Source organism: Aegilops tauschii, chromosome 2 (genome assembly GCF_002575655.3).
Source record: "Aegilops tauschii subsp. strangulata cultivar AL8/78 chromosome 2, Aet v6.0, whole genome shotgun sequence".
Taxonomy (NCBI): domain Eukaryota; kingdom Viridiplantae; phylum Streptophyta; class Magnoliopsida; order Poales; family Poaceae; genus Aegilops; species Aegilops tauschii.
In genome coordinates, this window is record NC_053036.3 from 377,820,445 (window position 1) to 377,838,239 (window position 17,795).

Consider the following 17,795-nt stretch of genomic DNA (forward strand, 5'->3'; position numbering starts at 1 on the left):
GCACAATATGATCATCGAGAATGAGCGTGGCCAAGATTTAGACTACTCTCAGTATGAGCTTTTGGGACATTCCGTGCGAGTGTGGCGGAGGGCTGCCAGGGTGGCCCGTTTTGTTGTCTCCTATTATGCCATTCGACGTGCCGAAACACACGATGATCTTCACAAGGATCTCATCAAGGAGTGGTGGGCATGGAATGGCCGACAAAAAGCATCATGATTTGTATGTTTGATGTGTATTGTTGAACTATTTGTTCTATTGCAAGACAAACTATTTGTTTGAGTTGTAATAATAAAATTGAACTATTTATTGTTGATTTATTTCGTTTGTGTTTGATCTTTTTGGTTGTGTTTGGAGTGCATATGTTGTTTGTGCGAGGGCGCGCGTGCAGTTTTTTTTGCAGCGGCTGCTGGAGCGGCTCGCGCGCGCTAAACTTTGCAGCAGCCGTTAGAGCAAGCGCTCCTTGCCACGCAAGAAACTCGCGATTAGCACGCTGAAAATGCTTTTTTAGCGCACTGCGCATCACACGGCTGTTGGAGATGCTCTAAGACGATTGAGCACTAGGAAGGGGAATAACAGGAACAGAAACACTCGGAGGAACCACAACATCAACAACAGGTGAAGGCACGAAACACCAACGCCGCACGAGCCATGGCCAAAGTAGCCTGAGCCAACTCATTGGCACGAATTGTAGATATAGCCGACACAGGGTCACCAGCAGAAGGATCAAAACAAAAACCAGAATCGAGAGCCACCCCAACTAAGTGTGCATCCGAATACTCAGGAAGGACAAGAAACTTAGGAGAAGAGACTGGTTTTTTACCTGCAGAGATCGAATCTTTCTCCACCGCCCTTCGTTCTGCCCGCTCCACCACAGATTCACCAGGATTGCGTGCCCGGGCACTCTTACGAGCGGTAGAGACACGAGTCTTGACGGTAATCGTATGGGAGGGAGGAGTAGCAGGGTGGACACCCTCAGGCAGATTCTCAGACGCACCCAGCTCCGTGTCAAGAGCCCGATACACACCAATAGAAGAAAGCGGGGGGGGGGGGGGGGGGGGGGGGGGGGTGGTTCTTCACAGCCTTCTTCTGCTTGGTGGCTATGATCTCAACGTAAGAGTCAAAAGTAGCATGATCGCGAGAATCTTCGATCCCAGAGAGCGACGGGGATGGCGGGCGAATCGACACGTTCAAGCACACCACAGAGGCCAAGGGGCTAACACCAACACCTTTAGGATTCTCAGCCAGCGTGATAGAGTCAATCAGATCAACAGAATCCTTAGCCCCATAGCCCATGGGAGCTCTGTTTGGGTAGAGAGGCTGCAGTTTAGGACCCAGGGCGTCCCACTCTTGCTTAGAGAAAGGTGGACCAGAAGCTTCACCGTCAGTGTTCCCACCATTGATATGGTCGTCCGGACCTGGGGGTGGAACAACGGGGGAGGAGCATGGACCGGACCCTTCCCTTCCACACGAACATTGATCCGAAAAGCCACATATTCAGGGGACACCTCGATGAACCCGCGAACACGATCCGGCGCAGAACACCAAATCCTGGTACAGACGGGTTCTCGTGTGCCGTGTTGTTCGCAGTCACAGCGGATTTCGTGTATATTCTTTTCTGCCTTCTAAAAAAACATGGTACAACATTGGCAACTAGAGTGTAGCTTGGAGTAACTTTCTGAAGCAAGATAATAACTAGCTTGTGCTCTGTTAAGATGAACACTAACCATGTTCCTCTAAGGCCGTGCCTTACGCCTTTACCCTGAAGATTGTATGTACTCATGTAGGAGTATTCGTCAACTGAAGATTTCATCTATATCGTGCAATTTTTGGTGGCCAGGCTATCTCTGAGTCTTGGTTTCTTTCTGAAGAGGATAAAATTTTGTCCAAGCTGGGCACGTAGATTCTGTTTAGCCATAACGTAGAGCAGATGACACTTGACACCAAGATCGAGACCAAGCGCCCCGGATTTGAATCAACCGTTCGCCGGGACGGCAAGCGTGGAATCGTTTCATGTGGCGCGCGGGGGAGCTAGCCGAGCCATCTATCGAGCGGCAGTTGACTTGCCGGGACTAAAAGCCATGCGTGGTTCCGACGACACAAGTTTAGTCAGATCATCCCGGGCTATAAAAGAATGCGTTCCACGCCTTGCACCATCACACCATCACGAGCACTCGCAACAGCTTCACTCAACTAGCAGTAAAGATCACCCAGAGACCGACTAGCAGTGATCGATGGCGTCCGTCCGGCGCCCGTGCGCGGTGGTGCTGCTCGCCTGCGCCGCCGCATTCCTCGTCACGGTCGGTGCCCAGCCTATGGACAACCCCATTCTTTCGGACCCCAACGTGGTACCCGTCTACATGAGCCCCGGCGCGCAGCCCACTGTGGTGAGCTGCTACAACCAGAGCAGCCCGTCGCAGGCCCCAGAGTGCATGATCCCGGTGCGCCGGTGCCCCGCCGGCTGCCGCGACCTCTGCTACGTGCACTGCCCCAGCTGCAAGCTCGTCTGCAGTAAGAACACCACACACATACACGTCCATGTTTTTTTGCAGTCATTTCACAGTTGAGGTTGCTGATCGATCGTGTGCTTGGTGCATCATTGGAACCCAACAGTGTGTGAACTGGCCGGCACGGAGTGCTACGACCCGCGCTTCGTGGGCGGCGACGGCAACAAGTTCCTCTTCCACGGCCGCAGGGACGCCGACTTCTGCCTGCTCTCCGACGCCAACCTGCACATCAACGCGCACTTCATCGGCAAGCGCAACGCGCAGGCGGCGCCGGCGCGGGACTTCACATGGGTGCAGGCGCTCGGCATCCGCTTCGGCGGCCACCGCCTCTACCTCGGCGTCAAGAGGACGGTCACCTGGGACAACGCCGTCGACCGCCTCGCCATCACCTTCGACGGCATGCCTGTCGAGCTGGACGCGGCGCCGGCCGCCAGCTGGAGCCCGGCCTCCGCGCCCGCGCTGTCCGTCTTACGCATCGGCGCGGCCAACGGCGTGGTGGTGCGCCTCGACGGCCGGTTCCGCATCGTCGCCAACGCGGTGCCGGTGACCGAGGAGGACTCGAGGGTCCACGACTACGGCCTCACCGCCGACGACAGCCTCGCGCACCTCAACGTCGCGTTCAAGTTCAACTCCATCAGCGCCGACGTGCACGGCGTGCTCGGCCAGACCTACCGCCCGGACTACGTCAGCGCCGGGGTTGACATGGGCGCCAAGATCCCGGTGATGGGGGGTGCCGGAAAGTACCAGGTGTCGGACATCTTCGGGACGGACTGCGAGGTGGCGCGCTTCGGCGGAGAGGACGTCGTCCGCGTCGGGGCGGTGGACATGATCGACGAGCCGGCCGACACCATGTGCGGCAGCGGCAAGGGCAGCGCCGGGCTGGTCTGCAAGAAGTGAAGTGATACCGCGAGCTGATTTTGCTTCATCACCCTCGTAAGTGTGCCCATACACGTCTACGTGCTCGCTGCTGCTACACCACGTTACTGGTGGTAGTAGCTCCGCATTTGCTTTCCGAATAAATCACCTGCTGGTGATGTCGTGTCTTGTGTGTTAGTCAAACGATCGTCGTGCAGGGCAACGTTGACGTTGGAAATCCAGGCGTTGCTCGGTGTGCCAGGCTACTTTTTTCCTATGTATTTTCAAATGTAATGATTGAACAATCAAGCTTGTGATTTTCATGTTACATGTGTGAGATATGGTATTCCATTGAGCTAGTACATCGGAAAGTTTGGACATGGTGGATCGGGATTCCTTACCCTGCCTTGAAACAAACGCCACGTACCTGCCAATGTGTCGCTCCTTTTAGCTCGTCCCTTCCATTTGCGCGCCACTCAGCTTCATCGGCAATCACAGCTAGCTCCGCCTCCGCGTGATCGTATTCCTTGCGTCGCCTTGCTCCAAGCGGCAGAGCTACAGACAGAGGCAGTGCAATATAAACAACGTTGTCCCGCGGATGTCTCTGTGAGCTGCCAATACCAGGACAGGAGCAGCGATGGCGGGCGGGCAGCTGGAGGAGCGCCAGCAACCGCAGCTTGTTCGGGTTCGGCGTCAGCGCCCAGGCCAACACGAGCCACCGACGCAAGCAACGCGCGAGATAAGAAGAAAGCGGCGTGGCCGCCGCCTTCGCAGCCTCGTCTTGCTGCTCGGTCTCCTCGCCTTCCTCCTCTACCTGCGGAGGCACCGCCGTAGGCGGCGCCGAGGGAGTCGCGCGGGCGGGCGGGTCCTCGCCATCGTCGCGGAGTAGGGCCAAGCGCCAAGGCTCCGTCGCGCGTCAAGGACGATAAGCTGCCGCACAAGGATTGGATCGTCCGGCGTCCCTTTTTCCTCCAACACTGCTCTACGCTCTACGGTGCGTGCACACGGCGTTTCTGCCGGAGGAGCTTTGTTCAATGAGACGCGTATTTTTATGGGTTTAAATTTCTCTCGTGTTGCAGTTTCTTTTTGCTCTCAGACATGTACTCTCTTCATTCCTAAATATAAGTATTTATAGAGATTTCATTATGGTCCATCCATGGGAAATGATCGGTTCGTATAAATTTTCAGTTTATCTCATCGTGTGTCTTTTTCCTCTAACATTGCTCTACGCTCTAAGGGTTTTTTTTTCACCAAAATTTTCGGTTTTTTTTTTGTGGAGCTTTGTTCAAGGTGACCCGTATTTTTATGGGTTCAAATTTCTCTCATGTCGCAGTTTCTTTCTGCTCTCAGACATGTACTCCATCCGTTTCACAAAGTAGTGTGCTCGCTTTCCGAGATTCAAGTTTGACCGTAAACTTAACAAACGAGACCGACTGCGGCAGAAGCAAAATTTATATCACTGAATTCGTTTTTTCGATATGAATTCAGTGATATAATTTTTGCTCCCGCCACAGCCGGTCTCGTTGGTTAAATTTACGGTCAAACTTGAATCGCGGTAAGCGCGGGCACACTATATTGTGAAACAGGGGGAGTAATAAGTTGGCCCATGCCATGTCGCCAGGGGAGAGTTGTATGTTGTGTACGGCTACCGGATACCGGAGGAATACCTTCTGTGCTATCAAACATCACAATGTAACTGGGTGATTATAAAGATGCTCTACAGATATCTCCGAAGGTGTTTGTTGGGTTGACATAGATCGAGATTAGGATTTTTCACTCCGAGTATCGGAGAGGTATCTCTGGGCCCTCTCGGTAATGCACATCATAAGAAGCCTTGCCAGCAAAGTGACTACTGAGTTAGTTGCAGGGTGATGTATTAAGGAACGAGTAAAGAGACTTGCCGGTAAAGAGATTGAACTAGGTATGAAGATACCGACGATCGAATCTCGGGAAGTAACATACCGATGGACAAAGGGAATTGTGTATGTTGTCATAACGATTCGACCGATAAAGATCTTCGTAGAATATGTAGGAGCCAATATAAGCATCCAGGTTCCGCTATTGGTTATTGACCGGAGAGGTGTCTCAGCCATGTCTACATAGTTCTCGAACCCGTAGGGTCCGCACGCTTAACGTTCGATGACGATATTGTATTATATGAGTTATGTGATTTGGTGACCGAATGTTGTTCGGAGTCCCGGATGAGATCACGGACATGACGAGGAGTTTCGAAATGGTCGAGAGGTAAAGATTGATATATAGGACGATGGTATTCGGACACCGAAAGTGTTCCGGAGGGTACCGGGTACATATAGGGTCACCGGAAGGGGTTCCGGGCACCCCGGCAAAGATACGGGCTTAATGGGCCAAGGGAGGGACAGACCAGCCCACAAGGGGCTGGTGCGCCCCTCCACCAGGCCGGCCAGCCCTAGGGAAAGGAAAGGGGGGAGGGCAAGTCCCTCCTTCCTTCCCCTCCTCAAGGGAGAAAGGAAAGGCGGGGGGCGCCACCTCCCCCTTCCTTCCCCTGGCGCCTATGCAAGGAAGGGGGGGGGGGCGAACCAGGGCAGGAGCCCAAGTGGGATTCAGCCCCACTTGGGGCACCCTTGGCCTCTCCCCTCTCCCTCCCACCTATATATATGAGGAGGGGGCGCCTCACAAGCACACAACATCAATTGTTAGCCGTGTGCGGCGCCCCACTCTACAGTTTACACCCCAGTCATATTATCGTGGTGCTTAGGCGAAGCCCTGCGCAGATCACTTCACCATCACCATCATCATGCCGTCGTGTTGGCGGAATTCATCTACTTCCTCGACACCTTGCTGGATCAAGAAGGTGAGGGACGTCATCGCGCTGAACATGTGCAGAACTCGGAGGTGTCGTACGTTCGGTACTTGATCGGTCGGAGCTAGAAGAAATTTGACTACATCAATCGCGTTGTCAAACGCTTCCACTTTCGGTCTACGAGGGTACGTAGACACACTCTCCCCCTCGTTGCTATGCATCTCCTAGATATATATTGCGTGAGCGTAGAATTTTTTTGAAATTGCATGCTACGTTTCCCAACACCCACAAGCCCGTCGACCCTTGCGATAATTTTCAAATCCATTTACACATGAGGGCGATATTGAAGAGTCTGGTGTTGATGATCCCAAGGCCTCCCAAGGCCTTGGGCCGACAAAAAGCCGCCCATTTGACCATGTGATATTTGCGTTTCGGGCCCGTTCCTTCCCAAAAGAAACGAGATCGCGACGTGTCCATTTTGGCATGGACCCCTTCGGCTAGAAGGAAGAGGCCCATGGAAAACATGGGCAGAGAGGGATAGGCTCGAGTTTGTGAGCACCAGTCGCGCTGCAGATGATAGGAATTTGCCACGTCATGGACACACTCGTCCCCCTGCCTTGGCACATAATGGTTCCCACTCGTCTATCGTAAGCCGTTTGGTAGCTAAGGGTAGCCGAGGTTCTTCAACAAAAACACCTTCAAGGTTTGGATTTACAATGTCTCCTTAGTGCCCCCCTCCCTCCCCAGCCAGCGGCTCCCCCTAGCACCCTCCAGTTGCTGGCTTGCCACCAATGGCGGCCTCACCACTCCGGTCACGTCAGCCACCAGCCATCAGAAAACAATATCTCTTTGCGCAAGTGTAAAAATGTGCTAGGAAGAATGTGAAGACGGCATTAAGAGTGCTCCAAACTCGTTGGGATATTTGGTTGCGGAGCTGCAATGATGTTAGAACCCAAGACATTTTGGCAGTCCATGGCATGTCGTGTAATCTTACACAACATGATTGTGAAAGATGAGGACGAAGGTGCAGCCTGCACACATGGTTTTGAGAAGCCTAGAGTTCAAGTCCGCCTAAAACAAGAGACAGAGCATGTTGTCAATTTTCTTAGATGCATTAACAGTGAAAAATTACAAAACTGGCCCTTTGGCCAAAGTTCAGCACATACTGGACCCTTTTAGAAAAAACATGAAATGGCCCATCCGCATGACGCCCGCGCCTAGGGCACCATGCTAGATATCATAACGCTCTGGTCAAAGGCGTCATATGATCAGAGAAGACCTGCCATGTTAGACCGGGCTGGAGAACAGGGCGTCATGCATAGAAGCACAACGCCTTCACGCATAGTGCCATGCATCTGCTAAAGTTGCCACTCCAAAATTAAACAGTGGGAGTCACATCCATCATGTTATATCTACCTTAGTGCATGCATGGGACTTCAAAGCAAAGGTGTATGCATGGGACTTCAAAGCAAAGGTAGTGGATGTTGTACCAGTACGTACGGTATATGGCAACACTTCAAGTATTTTTTTCATCCAATAACAAGCCGAGGCCGATGCAAAAAAGAAAGAATAAACAAGCCTAGGCTGTCTTAGACGGCGAGATATACGTAGCACATACGTATCTTTATGAGTGCATGCATACATACATAAGTTTGGTGCAGTGATATAGGTGTCATACGTGTGTGGTAAGAGTAGTCTTTCGACCATGCAAACTTTACATATTTAGAGCATCTACAGCCGGACTCCTTTTCTATGCTCTGGTCTACATCGCTTCCCCATCCATCTTCATCCATTCCTGTCTCAATGTCGAGCATCGGCAACAGCGGCGACGCTAGATCCGGCAGCGAGGATGATCCCATCGACCGGGATGCCTTCGTTCGTGAGGCGGAAGTGGGCGACTACACGGGGTAGCTCAGGCTTCGCTCCATTTCCTGTTACCCGGTGTTGTAGCATGAACACCGACGCCGGGCGCCATGCATCTGCTAAAGTTGCTGCTCGCCATTGCAAAGTTAAACAGTGGATATTGCATGAGACTTCCGAAGCCTAGTACATATATGGCAAGACTTCAAGGGAAAAAAATTGATCCAATAACAAGCCTAGGCCGATGCCAACTCTTTTTAACAAGCCTAGGCTACCACGAGATATATGTAGCACATACGTATTTTTGTAAGTTCATGCATGTATACATAAGTTGGATGGGGTGATCTGGATGTCGACGTGTGTCATAAGAGAAGCTTTTTGACCATGCAAACTTTGCATACTTAGAGCATCTACAGCTGGACTTCCTCTCCCCACTCCGCTCTCCATCGCTTTTCTTTCCCTTCCCTTCCCGTCCACTCTTCTCTCACTATCGAGCACCGGCAGCGGCGGCGGCGCCGGATCCGGCAGCGATGATGATCCCCTCGACTAGGATGCCGTTGTTCGTGGGGCGGAGGCGGGCGGTAGCTCAGGCTCCGCTCCGTCCCTTGTCACTCGGTGACGCAGCGCGGACGCCGATGTTGGCCCATCCCGCACCGCATGCAGCTTTGTATGCTCAATCTGCTCCATATATGAGCTGGATATGAAGGGTACCGGTCAGTCCAGGCGTATAGGCTCCGTTCCGTCCCTTGTCACCCGGCGTCACAGCGCAGACGCCGGCGCCGGCCCGTCCCGGGTAGGAGGGCAGCGGGGCAGTACAACAGAGCTGGCTAAGCGAGCAGAGCTGCGGATGGTGCGGGACGGGCCGGCGTCGGCGTTCGTGCTACAACACCGGGTAACATGAAATGGAGCGGAGCCTGAGCTACCCCCGTGTAGTCGCCCACTTCCGCCTCACGAACGAAGGCATCCCGGTCGATGGGATCATCCTCGCTGCCGGATCCGGCGTCGCCGCTGTTGCCGATGCTCGACTTTGAGACAGGAATGGATGAAGATGAAAGGGGAAGCGATGCAGACCAGAGCGGAGAAAGGGAGTCCGGCTGTAGATGCTCTAAATATGCAAAGTTTGCAGGGTCGAAAGACTACTCTTACCGCACACGTATGACACCTATATCACTCCACCCAACTTATGTATGTATGCATGCACTCACAAAGATACGTATGTGCTACGTATATCTCGCCGTCTAAGACAGCCTAGGCTTGTTAATTCTTTCTTTTTTGCATCGGCCTCGGCTTGTTATTGGATGAAAAAAAATACTTGAAGTGTTGCCATATACAGTACGTACTGGTACAACATCCACTACCTTTGCTTTGAAGTCCTGTGCATGCACCTTTGCTTTGAAGTCCCATGCATGCACTAAGGTAGATATAACATGATGGATGTGACTTCCACTGTTTAATTTTGGAATGGCAACTTTAGCAGATGCATGGCGCCCTGCGTGAAGGCGTTGTGCTTCTATGCATTACGCCCCTGTTCAGGGCGTCATGCCTCCAGCCCGGTCCAACATGGCAGGTCTTCTCTGATCATATGGCGCCTTTGACCAGGGCGTTATGATATTAGCATGGCGCCTCGGGCGCGGGCGTCATGCGGATTGGGTCATTTCGTGATTTTTTTAAAAAGGGTCCATTTTGTGCCAAACTCATCGACAAGTTCGGGATCAACGGGTGCACATGCAACTTTGTAATGATCTTGTGAAGTATGTGTGGATCCACGCCGATAATGACTGAATTATTTTTCATGATTTTATTATGCACTATGAATAAATTTTATGTTTAGACTGTATTTTTATGTACGAATAATTTGTTTTGTGTGCACTGTTCATTGCTTGTGTTTTTATGCATGGATTTGAGATTTTAAAAGTAGAGGTTATGGTGGCAAATGAGGACATTTGAGGATTGGCGCTGTCCGTGGACATGCCCCGGATTTGTCCAGTTCAGTTGTTGATGCTCTTAGAAGCTCTGTAAGCATACATGTACGAGTTGTAGATGCGCTTAAAAGCTCTGTAAGCATACAAGTACGAGTGGAAAGAAAATTATGTTCTCTTTTTATCTCTTGCAAAAAAAGATTGCTTGTTGGGCTGCATCCCTGCTGGTGCTTGGAACAACTAGAATTTCGTAGAACTATCTGGTAGTAGTTGGAGTCGATCTGTAGCTTTGGCGAATGATTTGCTGGTTGTTCAGTCTAATGGTTTCGTTAATGAAATCGAACAGAAAAGCCCTCTTTTGCTAAAAGAAAAACAAGTGGAAAGAAAAACCATTTCTGCTTGCTTGTCAGATAGTTTACCACCCATGCGCCGGTCTACGTCAAAACGGCCACGCGCGTCCGCCTTCTACGCATCCCGGATTGGAAGATCTTGAGCACAGAAGTTAGGACCCGTAAACGTGACAATGTACTGTACCAAGCCTACAACTCATCGCTCCAATAATCAGCGAAGGGTTGGGTCCGTCGGCACGAGCCGTTGGCGGCCAGGCTCTCCAGCCAGAGCTCGTCGCGGACGGTGGAGTCGGCGTCGTCGTTGCGGTGCCATGCCCAGCGCGCCGCGGTCGCGTTCACCACGCTCAACCGGCCATGCCCGAAGCTCGCCTCCCTCATCAACGAGAGCCGAGCCAGCTTATGATTCTTCTGAAAACTGCGTGCGGCGACCACACAAATATGATTCAGCTATGGAGAAGTGCTGCCCATAGAAATGCGATGACACGATTTCATTTGGCAAACTGAAACGAATCAATTTGCAACTTACTCGAATGCAAGCCCTTCTCTGTTCCCGCCGTCGCCGATTGTGATGTGCACCGGCCCACACGGGTTCGCCTCGTTGTCATAGACCCTTGTCTGCAGCAGTTAACATGTGTCCATCAGACTCTCACACTTTCACGCGCAGGCAGGTAAAGTGGGAGAGTCAAGCAAAGCAACAACTCACGAAGCGTTCGTAGGCGTGGACGTGGCCGGAGAAGACGACGTCGACGCGGGCCTCGTAGAGCAGGCGCTCCATGGCCTTCCTCATGGCCTCCCCCTCGCCGGCGTGCGCCGCGTTGGTGTTGTACCACGGGGCGTGCAGCAGCACGACGAGCCACGGGGTGGCGCGCCGGTCGACCCGGGCGAGGTCGCGCGCCAGCCACCCGTACTGCTCCGAGGTCGAGTTGAAGGCGGCGTACGAGCCGAGCATGACGACGTGGACGGCGCCCCCGGCCGCGTCGAAGGAGTAGTAGAGCGCGGACGTCGACCCGCTCTCCTCGTGTGGCATGCGCCACCGCGCGGTGTAGGCGACGAACGGGCCGGGCGAGCCCGGGAGCGCCATCCCGGCCTCCACCTCGTGGTTCCCCTCGGTGACCATCCACGGCCGCCGGCTCGCGTGCTCCTGCACGAACCGCCCGAACGTGTCCCACAGCGGCTGCTGGGTGTCGGCGTAGGCGAGGTCGCCTGGCACCAGCAGCATGTCGTAGTCGTTCTTGCTGACGTGGGCCAGCGTCGACGCCGTCCATTCGGTCTGCCCAAGGTCCCCTGAGCTTCAAACCGTGAGATCGCACGGCCAGGGCAGCGTGCAAGTCGTGCAACCAGAGGCGACAGATTTCGTAGTACGTACCTGCGAGCGCGAGCTCGATGGGGAGAGCGGCGGGCGGTGTCTTGAGGGTGAACTCGTCGCCGACCGTGCCGCACCGGTAGTAGTACACGGTGTCAGGATCCAGAGGTCCGATCGTGACGTGGTGGATCTTGCCGGAGGAGTAGAGGTAGTAGCGGTACGAGGTGTGCTCGCCGGTAGCCGACGTGGTGTAGTTCCCGGAGGCCCTGCCGTACTCCACCACCGAGTGCCCGTGCTTGGCGTCCGTGATCCATGAAACTCTCATATGGTTCGCCCCGACAACCGATAGGTGGACCTGACACGCAGATGCCAATCAATTCTCCGTCGGCCGGCCGGCGTCGATAAGTGCAATTTGATCGACGTGCATACCTGTTGAGGGTGGGAGGCGGGTTTATCGTGCTCCGTCAAGATGGCACGGCCCGGCGGAGGCCGGACATACTCGGCGGCGCCTGAGACGATCAGCGTGCCGACTACCAGGAGTACGACGAAACGCATCGTTGTCCTGTTTGGCTCCATAGCCTCGACGAGTGGTATGCAAGTCACCTGGGAGGATCAGCTCGACATCGTCGTGCATGGATCATATAGTGTGGGGGTACTCTGGCATTGGCAACGGCCGCCAGCGACGATGGCAATGGCCGGGCGGGTGGTGTCGATGGCGTCAAGGAACGGGAACGTACGGTTTTGCGCAGCCTTTCGCTTGAAGCGTCGTAGCGCAGAGTGGTGCTGAACCACACCCGCGGCGCCCTTTGCTTGCCGGTGACTTCTCTGTGCGACTCACCCACCTCTCGCCCGCTTTAAAACTTTTTTTTAAGGCTAGACATAATGGGTAACATAACGAGTAACATGCACTTCGGACTAGCAAACATGCTTAGGGCATTTACAATGAAGAGGAAGGCCCCTGTGCAGGCGCTTAGAACATTAAAATAATTAATTAAAGAAAATAAATGAAAGGAAGAGTCCGCTGCCCCAACGCATGGGCGCCTATTCAGACGCTAACCGAATCGATTTTTTAGCTCGAGATAGGGATTGTACTCGTTAGAAAGGTGCATGCAAAGAAAAAAAAGACCAGGCACCGGACGACAGGCTTGGCATCGACACCAGTCAAAATCCCAGGATCGAACGGGATTACATCAAAACGGTCAGGAATCAAAGCCTAGCGCCTCCTTTAAGCGCCTGCGTTGTAGATGCCCTTACGTGGCACACAATTAAATAAGAGAGAGGGTTATAATAACATAGATAGATACTGTATCATGTTAAATGTTATGTTACTTTGTGTCATGCATGGTAATAAATATGGTAATTTATGATACTACTTTATGATACTATGCATTATGAAGGTAGTATCATATGCATGATACTAGTATATGTTACTCCCCACTATAAGTAGCCTAAGAGTTTGTCTAGGAATCAGTCGACTGAGACTTCGCGGGTCGCTGACGCCAGCATGTGTCAGCTATGCGTAGCATAGGCCAGGTTCTTCCCGGTTTTTCTATTTCCTACTGTCTTTTGGGATGGGCTTCGTCCTACTCAGATTTTTTTGCCTCGTCTATTGCTCTTATCCGTGATGGACTGTTTTGTTTTTGCTTGTACTCCCTCCGTTTCTTTTTAGTCTGCATATAAGGTTTAGTCAAAGTCAAGCTTTGTAAAGTTTGACTAACTTTACATTAAAAAAATATAAACATTGAGAATATGAAATCAACATTATCAGATGCACCATGAAATGTATTTTCATACTATATAGTTTTAATATTGTAGATGTTCATATTTTTTTATATAAATTTGGTCAAACTTTGTCTAGTTTGACTTTGACCAAATCTTATATGCGGAGTAAAAAGAAACGGAGGGAGTACGTATGTGTGCAGTCTCTTTTATTTTTTGTTGTCCATTGGTTCCCTCTTTTATTACTTGTAGTTGGGATTGTCAGTGTTCGTGTCAACACACGATGTGTGCTTTTTCTCGAAGAAAAAAAAGCTGATGTGCACTGGAATGTGTCTCTTGAGACATAGCCCATAACACAAAAATGTAATATATTGTATTACTTTGAGCACATAATATTTTAAAAAAATAAATAGAAAGAGAACACTGGTTGAATCGAATGAGCTTCCTGGTGCATGTGGTAAAAAATGTAAACAAAAGGGGAACGGGTAGTAGAAAATTAAAGCTCACACTTTGATCAACAGAAAATATATTTTATGAAACAAGAGTTAAATTGCATATAACTAGTTATTGGACCATCTATTTCTTTCTTGGTACACATCACTAGTTGTAGGTGAACTGTAGGGAAAATAAAAATATTTTTAAATAAAAAATTAAGTTACACACGAATAACACACATGTAATTACGCATAATCGACGGACACGGAGCTACATGCAATCAAACATTTATGCAAGCATATGGCAATATCTTAAGAAAAGAAATTAAATTGCACACAAATGGCAAGCATACAATTACATGTGATCGACGGACATGCAACTGCATGCAACTGTCGTGTGTATAACTAATGGCACTATTTTTTAAAAGAAAAAATGTTAAGTTGCACACAAATTGTGGTCATGCATTTGCGCATGGCCTGGAGGACATGCAATTGCATGTGGCCCACGTGTGTAAAATCAGATGATGTTATTTTAAAAATTAAAAACCAAAACATCCCTATTTAAAAAAATCAAAACATAAATTTTTTAGAAAGAAAAGCATAAAATGAAAAAAAATGAAAAGGTCAATAATAAACCCACATACCAAGCAGCCCAAGTTTCTTGTCCCCCCTAGCATCCTAGTTACCCCTATCTGGTGTGGCTTGCAGTTGCATGTGGGCTACAACATATGTAGTTACATGCAAGTAGGTGACCCATTTGGAAAACAAACACCTGTATAGGAAAGATTAAAAAACACATAAAAAATCATGGTAGACATGCAATTGCCCTTTTGCCAAACAAAAGACCATTGAATTGTTGTCGCGTTGAAGACATGCAATTACTGTCGAGAGTGACACTTACAGTTGCATGCCTAGGGAGACACTTGTAGTTGGGGGTGGGGAGTAACGCTTGCAGTTTCATGGCTACTATCGGGCATGCCCTACGCCACTCCTACCCCATCATTGTCGCCTCCGACAAAACAAATCCCTAGTTGCAACCATGTTGGAAGACATGCAATTGTAGTTGGGGGACGACACTTGTAGTTGCATGACTATTGTGGGACATGCAACTGACCCCTTCTCCTCGAGATCCCTTCGACAAAACAAAAGCCTGGTTGCAACCAAGTTAGAAAGACATGCACTTACATGACTACAATTGGACATGCAGTTGCGGTCGGGTGCGACGCTTGCAGTTGCGGGGATGTTTTCGGTCTTGCAACTGGCCCGCCCCCTCTACCGGCGCCCCCTCCGACAGAACAAAAAACTCCAGTTGCGGTCGGGCTAGAGGACATGCAGTTGCGATCGGGTGCGACACTTGCAGTTGCATGCCTAGTTTGGACATGCAACTGGCCCACCCCCTCTCTCGCCGCTCCCTCCAACAAAACAAAGGTCCAGTTGCAACCATGTTGGGGGACATGCAGTTGCGGTCGGGGTGCAGCGCTTGCAGTTGCGAGGCTGTTATCGGGCTTGCAACTAGCCCGCCCCCTTCGACAGAACAAAAAAATCCAGTTGCGGTCGGGTTACAAGACATGCAGTTGCGGGCGGGTGCGACACTTGCAGTTGCATTCCTAGTGTCGGACAAGCAATTGGCCTGCCCACTCTCCCGCTGCCCCCTCCGACAAAACAAAGGTCCAATTGCAACCATGTTGGGGGACATGCAATTGCGGTTGGGTGTGGCGCTTGCAGTTGCAGGGATGTTGTCGGGCTTGCAACTGGCCCACCCCCTCCGACAGAACAAAAAAGTCCAGTTACGGCCGGGTTACAAGACATGCAGTTGCGGTCGGGTGCGACACTAGCAGTTGCGGGGCTGTTGTCGGGCTTGCAACTGGCCCGCCCCCTCCGACAGAACAAACAAGTCCAGTTGCGGTTGTGCTACAAGACATGTAGTTGCGATCGGGTGCGACATTTGCCGTTGCATTCCTAATGTCGGACATGCAACTGGCCCGCCCCCTCCGACAAAACAAAAAAGTCCAGTTGCGGTCGGGTTAATTACAAGACATGCAGTTCCGGTCGGGTGCGACATTTGCAGTTGCATTCCTAGTGTCGGGCATGCAACTGGCCCGCCCCCTCCGACAAAACAAAGGTCCAATTGCAACCATGTTGGGGGACATGCAGTTGCGATCGGGTGCGGCACTTGTAGTTGCAGGGATGTTGTCGGGCTTGCAACTGGCCCGCCCCCTCTACCGGCGCCCCCACCGACAGAACAAAAAAGTCCAGTTGCAGTTGGTCTAGAAGACATACAGTTGCGGTCGGGTGCGGCACTTGCAGTTGCATTCCTAGTGTCGGTCATGCAACTGGCCTGCCCCTCTCTCGTCGCCCCCTTCAACATAACAGAGGTCCAGTTGCAACCTTGTTAGGGGACATGCACTTGCGGTCGGGTGCGGCACCTGTAGTTACGGGGATGTTGTCGGGCTTGCAACTGGCCCGCCCCCTCTACCGGTGCCCCCTTCGACAGAACAAAAACTTCCAATTGCGGTCGGGCTAGAAGACATGGAGTTGCGGTCGGGTGCAACACTTGCAGTTGCATTCCTAGTGTCGAACATGCAACTGGCCCTACTGGTCTCTACTCAAACCACAAACAAAGTTAAAAAAACTCAAACCAGAAATAAAGTCTAATTGGCCGGTGACAAATATCTTTGGAAAGGAAAAAAGATAAGTTACACGCCAGCGACATACATACAATTGTGTGTGGCCGATGTGCATGAAACTGTGTGTGCTCGACGGGTGTGTCAGCGATAATATTTTTTGGAAAGAAAAAAATGTTGCATACGGACACTGACAATAAAACATGGCATGTGATTCAATGTACAATATTTTTAAAAATAATAATAGCAATTGAAAATAAAAAATAAAGAAAAAACAAAAAGAAAATGGGAACAAACCAAAGCGAACAGCCCTATTAATCGCTCCTGTCCCTAGGTAACACGAGCACTAACAAAAAATTCGGCCTAGAAGAAAGCCCAAGAAACAGACAAAGGAAAAGCCACACCACCCCTCACGGCCAGCCCATGGGGCATCTCTGTCCAACAGAAAGAATAGAACAGAAGGCAAGAAAAGAAAAAAGAAATAAGGCAATGGGCCGGGGGCACAACTAAAACAGGCCGATACAGCGCAATGAAACAGCGATCCTGAAACTTAAATAGATCACGATGGGAGGTCAAATACATCGACTGAGACTTCCTTAAAAATCAGTCGACTGATTTTTAGCCAAACTGTTTTTTTAAAGCCTGTACCGCAGAACAATTGTTCTATGGTTAATTATATTAATAAAAACTAAATATGTACAAAGTCTCTACCAAAAGAACAAAAAACAAATTAACCAATTCCAGCTCTAGGCAAAATCAAGAAAATTATAAATGAGAATCAATCCAGGACTGTAACTGTTGAGCCTTTGTTTCTTTTGCTTTGTGGATAGTAGTCTTCAACGTTTCTTTCAAATAGTGCATCCAACTCATAGTATTTGGTGCTACATTTCTAAAGATCTTGTCATTTCTAACTGAATAGGTGCTCCAACATCCTGCAATGATGATGTCTAGAGCCAGATTCTGTGGAAGCTCAAGGAGTCTGATGTGGACCTCATCATAACATGTGATACCTCTAACTCTATTAGGAACGATTTTATCCCAACAGTCATTGGTGAAATTGCAATCCCAGAATAGATGAATAAGTGTTTCTTCAGTTTGATCATGACATAGGGCACAGTGATAGTCGGGTAGATACATGGACCTTCTGAGCAAGAGATTTCTGGTATTGATTCTATCATGTAGCAGCAGCCAAAAGAAGAATTTATATCTCAACCGAGCTGCACATTTCCAGATTAATTGGAAAATATTGTGTGCAAAACTGGGTCCCATAAAGGCTTTGTACATCTTGATTGCCGAATAACTCCTCTGATTATCTTTGCATATCCATTTATCTTTCTCAGTTGAGTGTGCTCTATTTAGCAAAATTTACTGAGTAGCAGAAGTTGTTGGTAGGCTTGTGTTGAGAGAGGTAGTTGAGACATCTCTTCAATGTTATGTTGAGCAA

At 50.4% G+C, this 17,795-nt stretch overlaps 2 protein-coding genes across 2 annotated transcripts; one reads left to right on the top strand and one right to left on the bottom strand.

The window, feature by feature from the left end:
• Positions 1-2,142: 2,142 nt before the first annotated feature.
• LOC109744469 (uncharacterized) lies at positions 2,143-3,688 on the top strand. The gene is made up of 2 exons (XM_020303592.4): positions 2,143-2,509; positions 2,612-3,688. The coding sequence occupies exons 1-2, from the start codon at positions 2,233-2,235 to the stop codon at positions 3,400-3,402; spliced, it is 1,068 nt and encodes a 355-aa protein (XP_020159181.1). The 5' UTR covers positions 2,143-2,232; the 3' UTR covers positions 3,403-3,688.
• A 6,533-nt stretch (positions 3,689-10,221) lies between these two features.
• LOC109744464 (purple acid phosphatase 22) lies at positions 10,222-12,312 on the bottom strand. Its single transcript, XM_020303587.4, has 5 exons — positions 12,004-12,312; positions 11,638-11,929; positions 10,975-11,555; positions 10,798-10,886; positions 10,222-10,686 (listed from the first exon to the last, which is right to left on the bottom strand). Exons 1-5 carry the CDS (start codon positions 12,148-12,150, stop codon positions 10,461-10,463), a joined length of 1,335 nt encoding a protein of 444 aa, XP_020159176.1. The 5' UTR covers positions 12,151-12,312; the 3' UTR covers positions 10,222-10,460.
• Between the last annotated feature and the right edge of the window lie 5,483 nt (positions 12,313-17,795).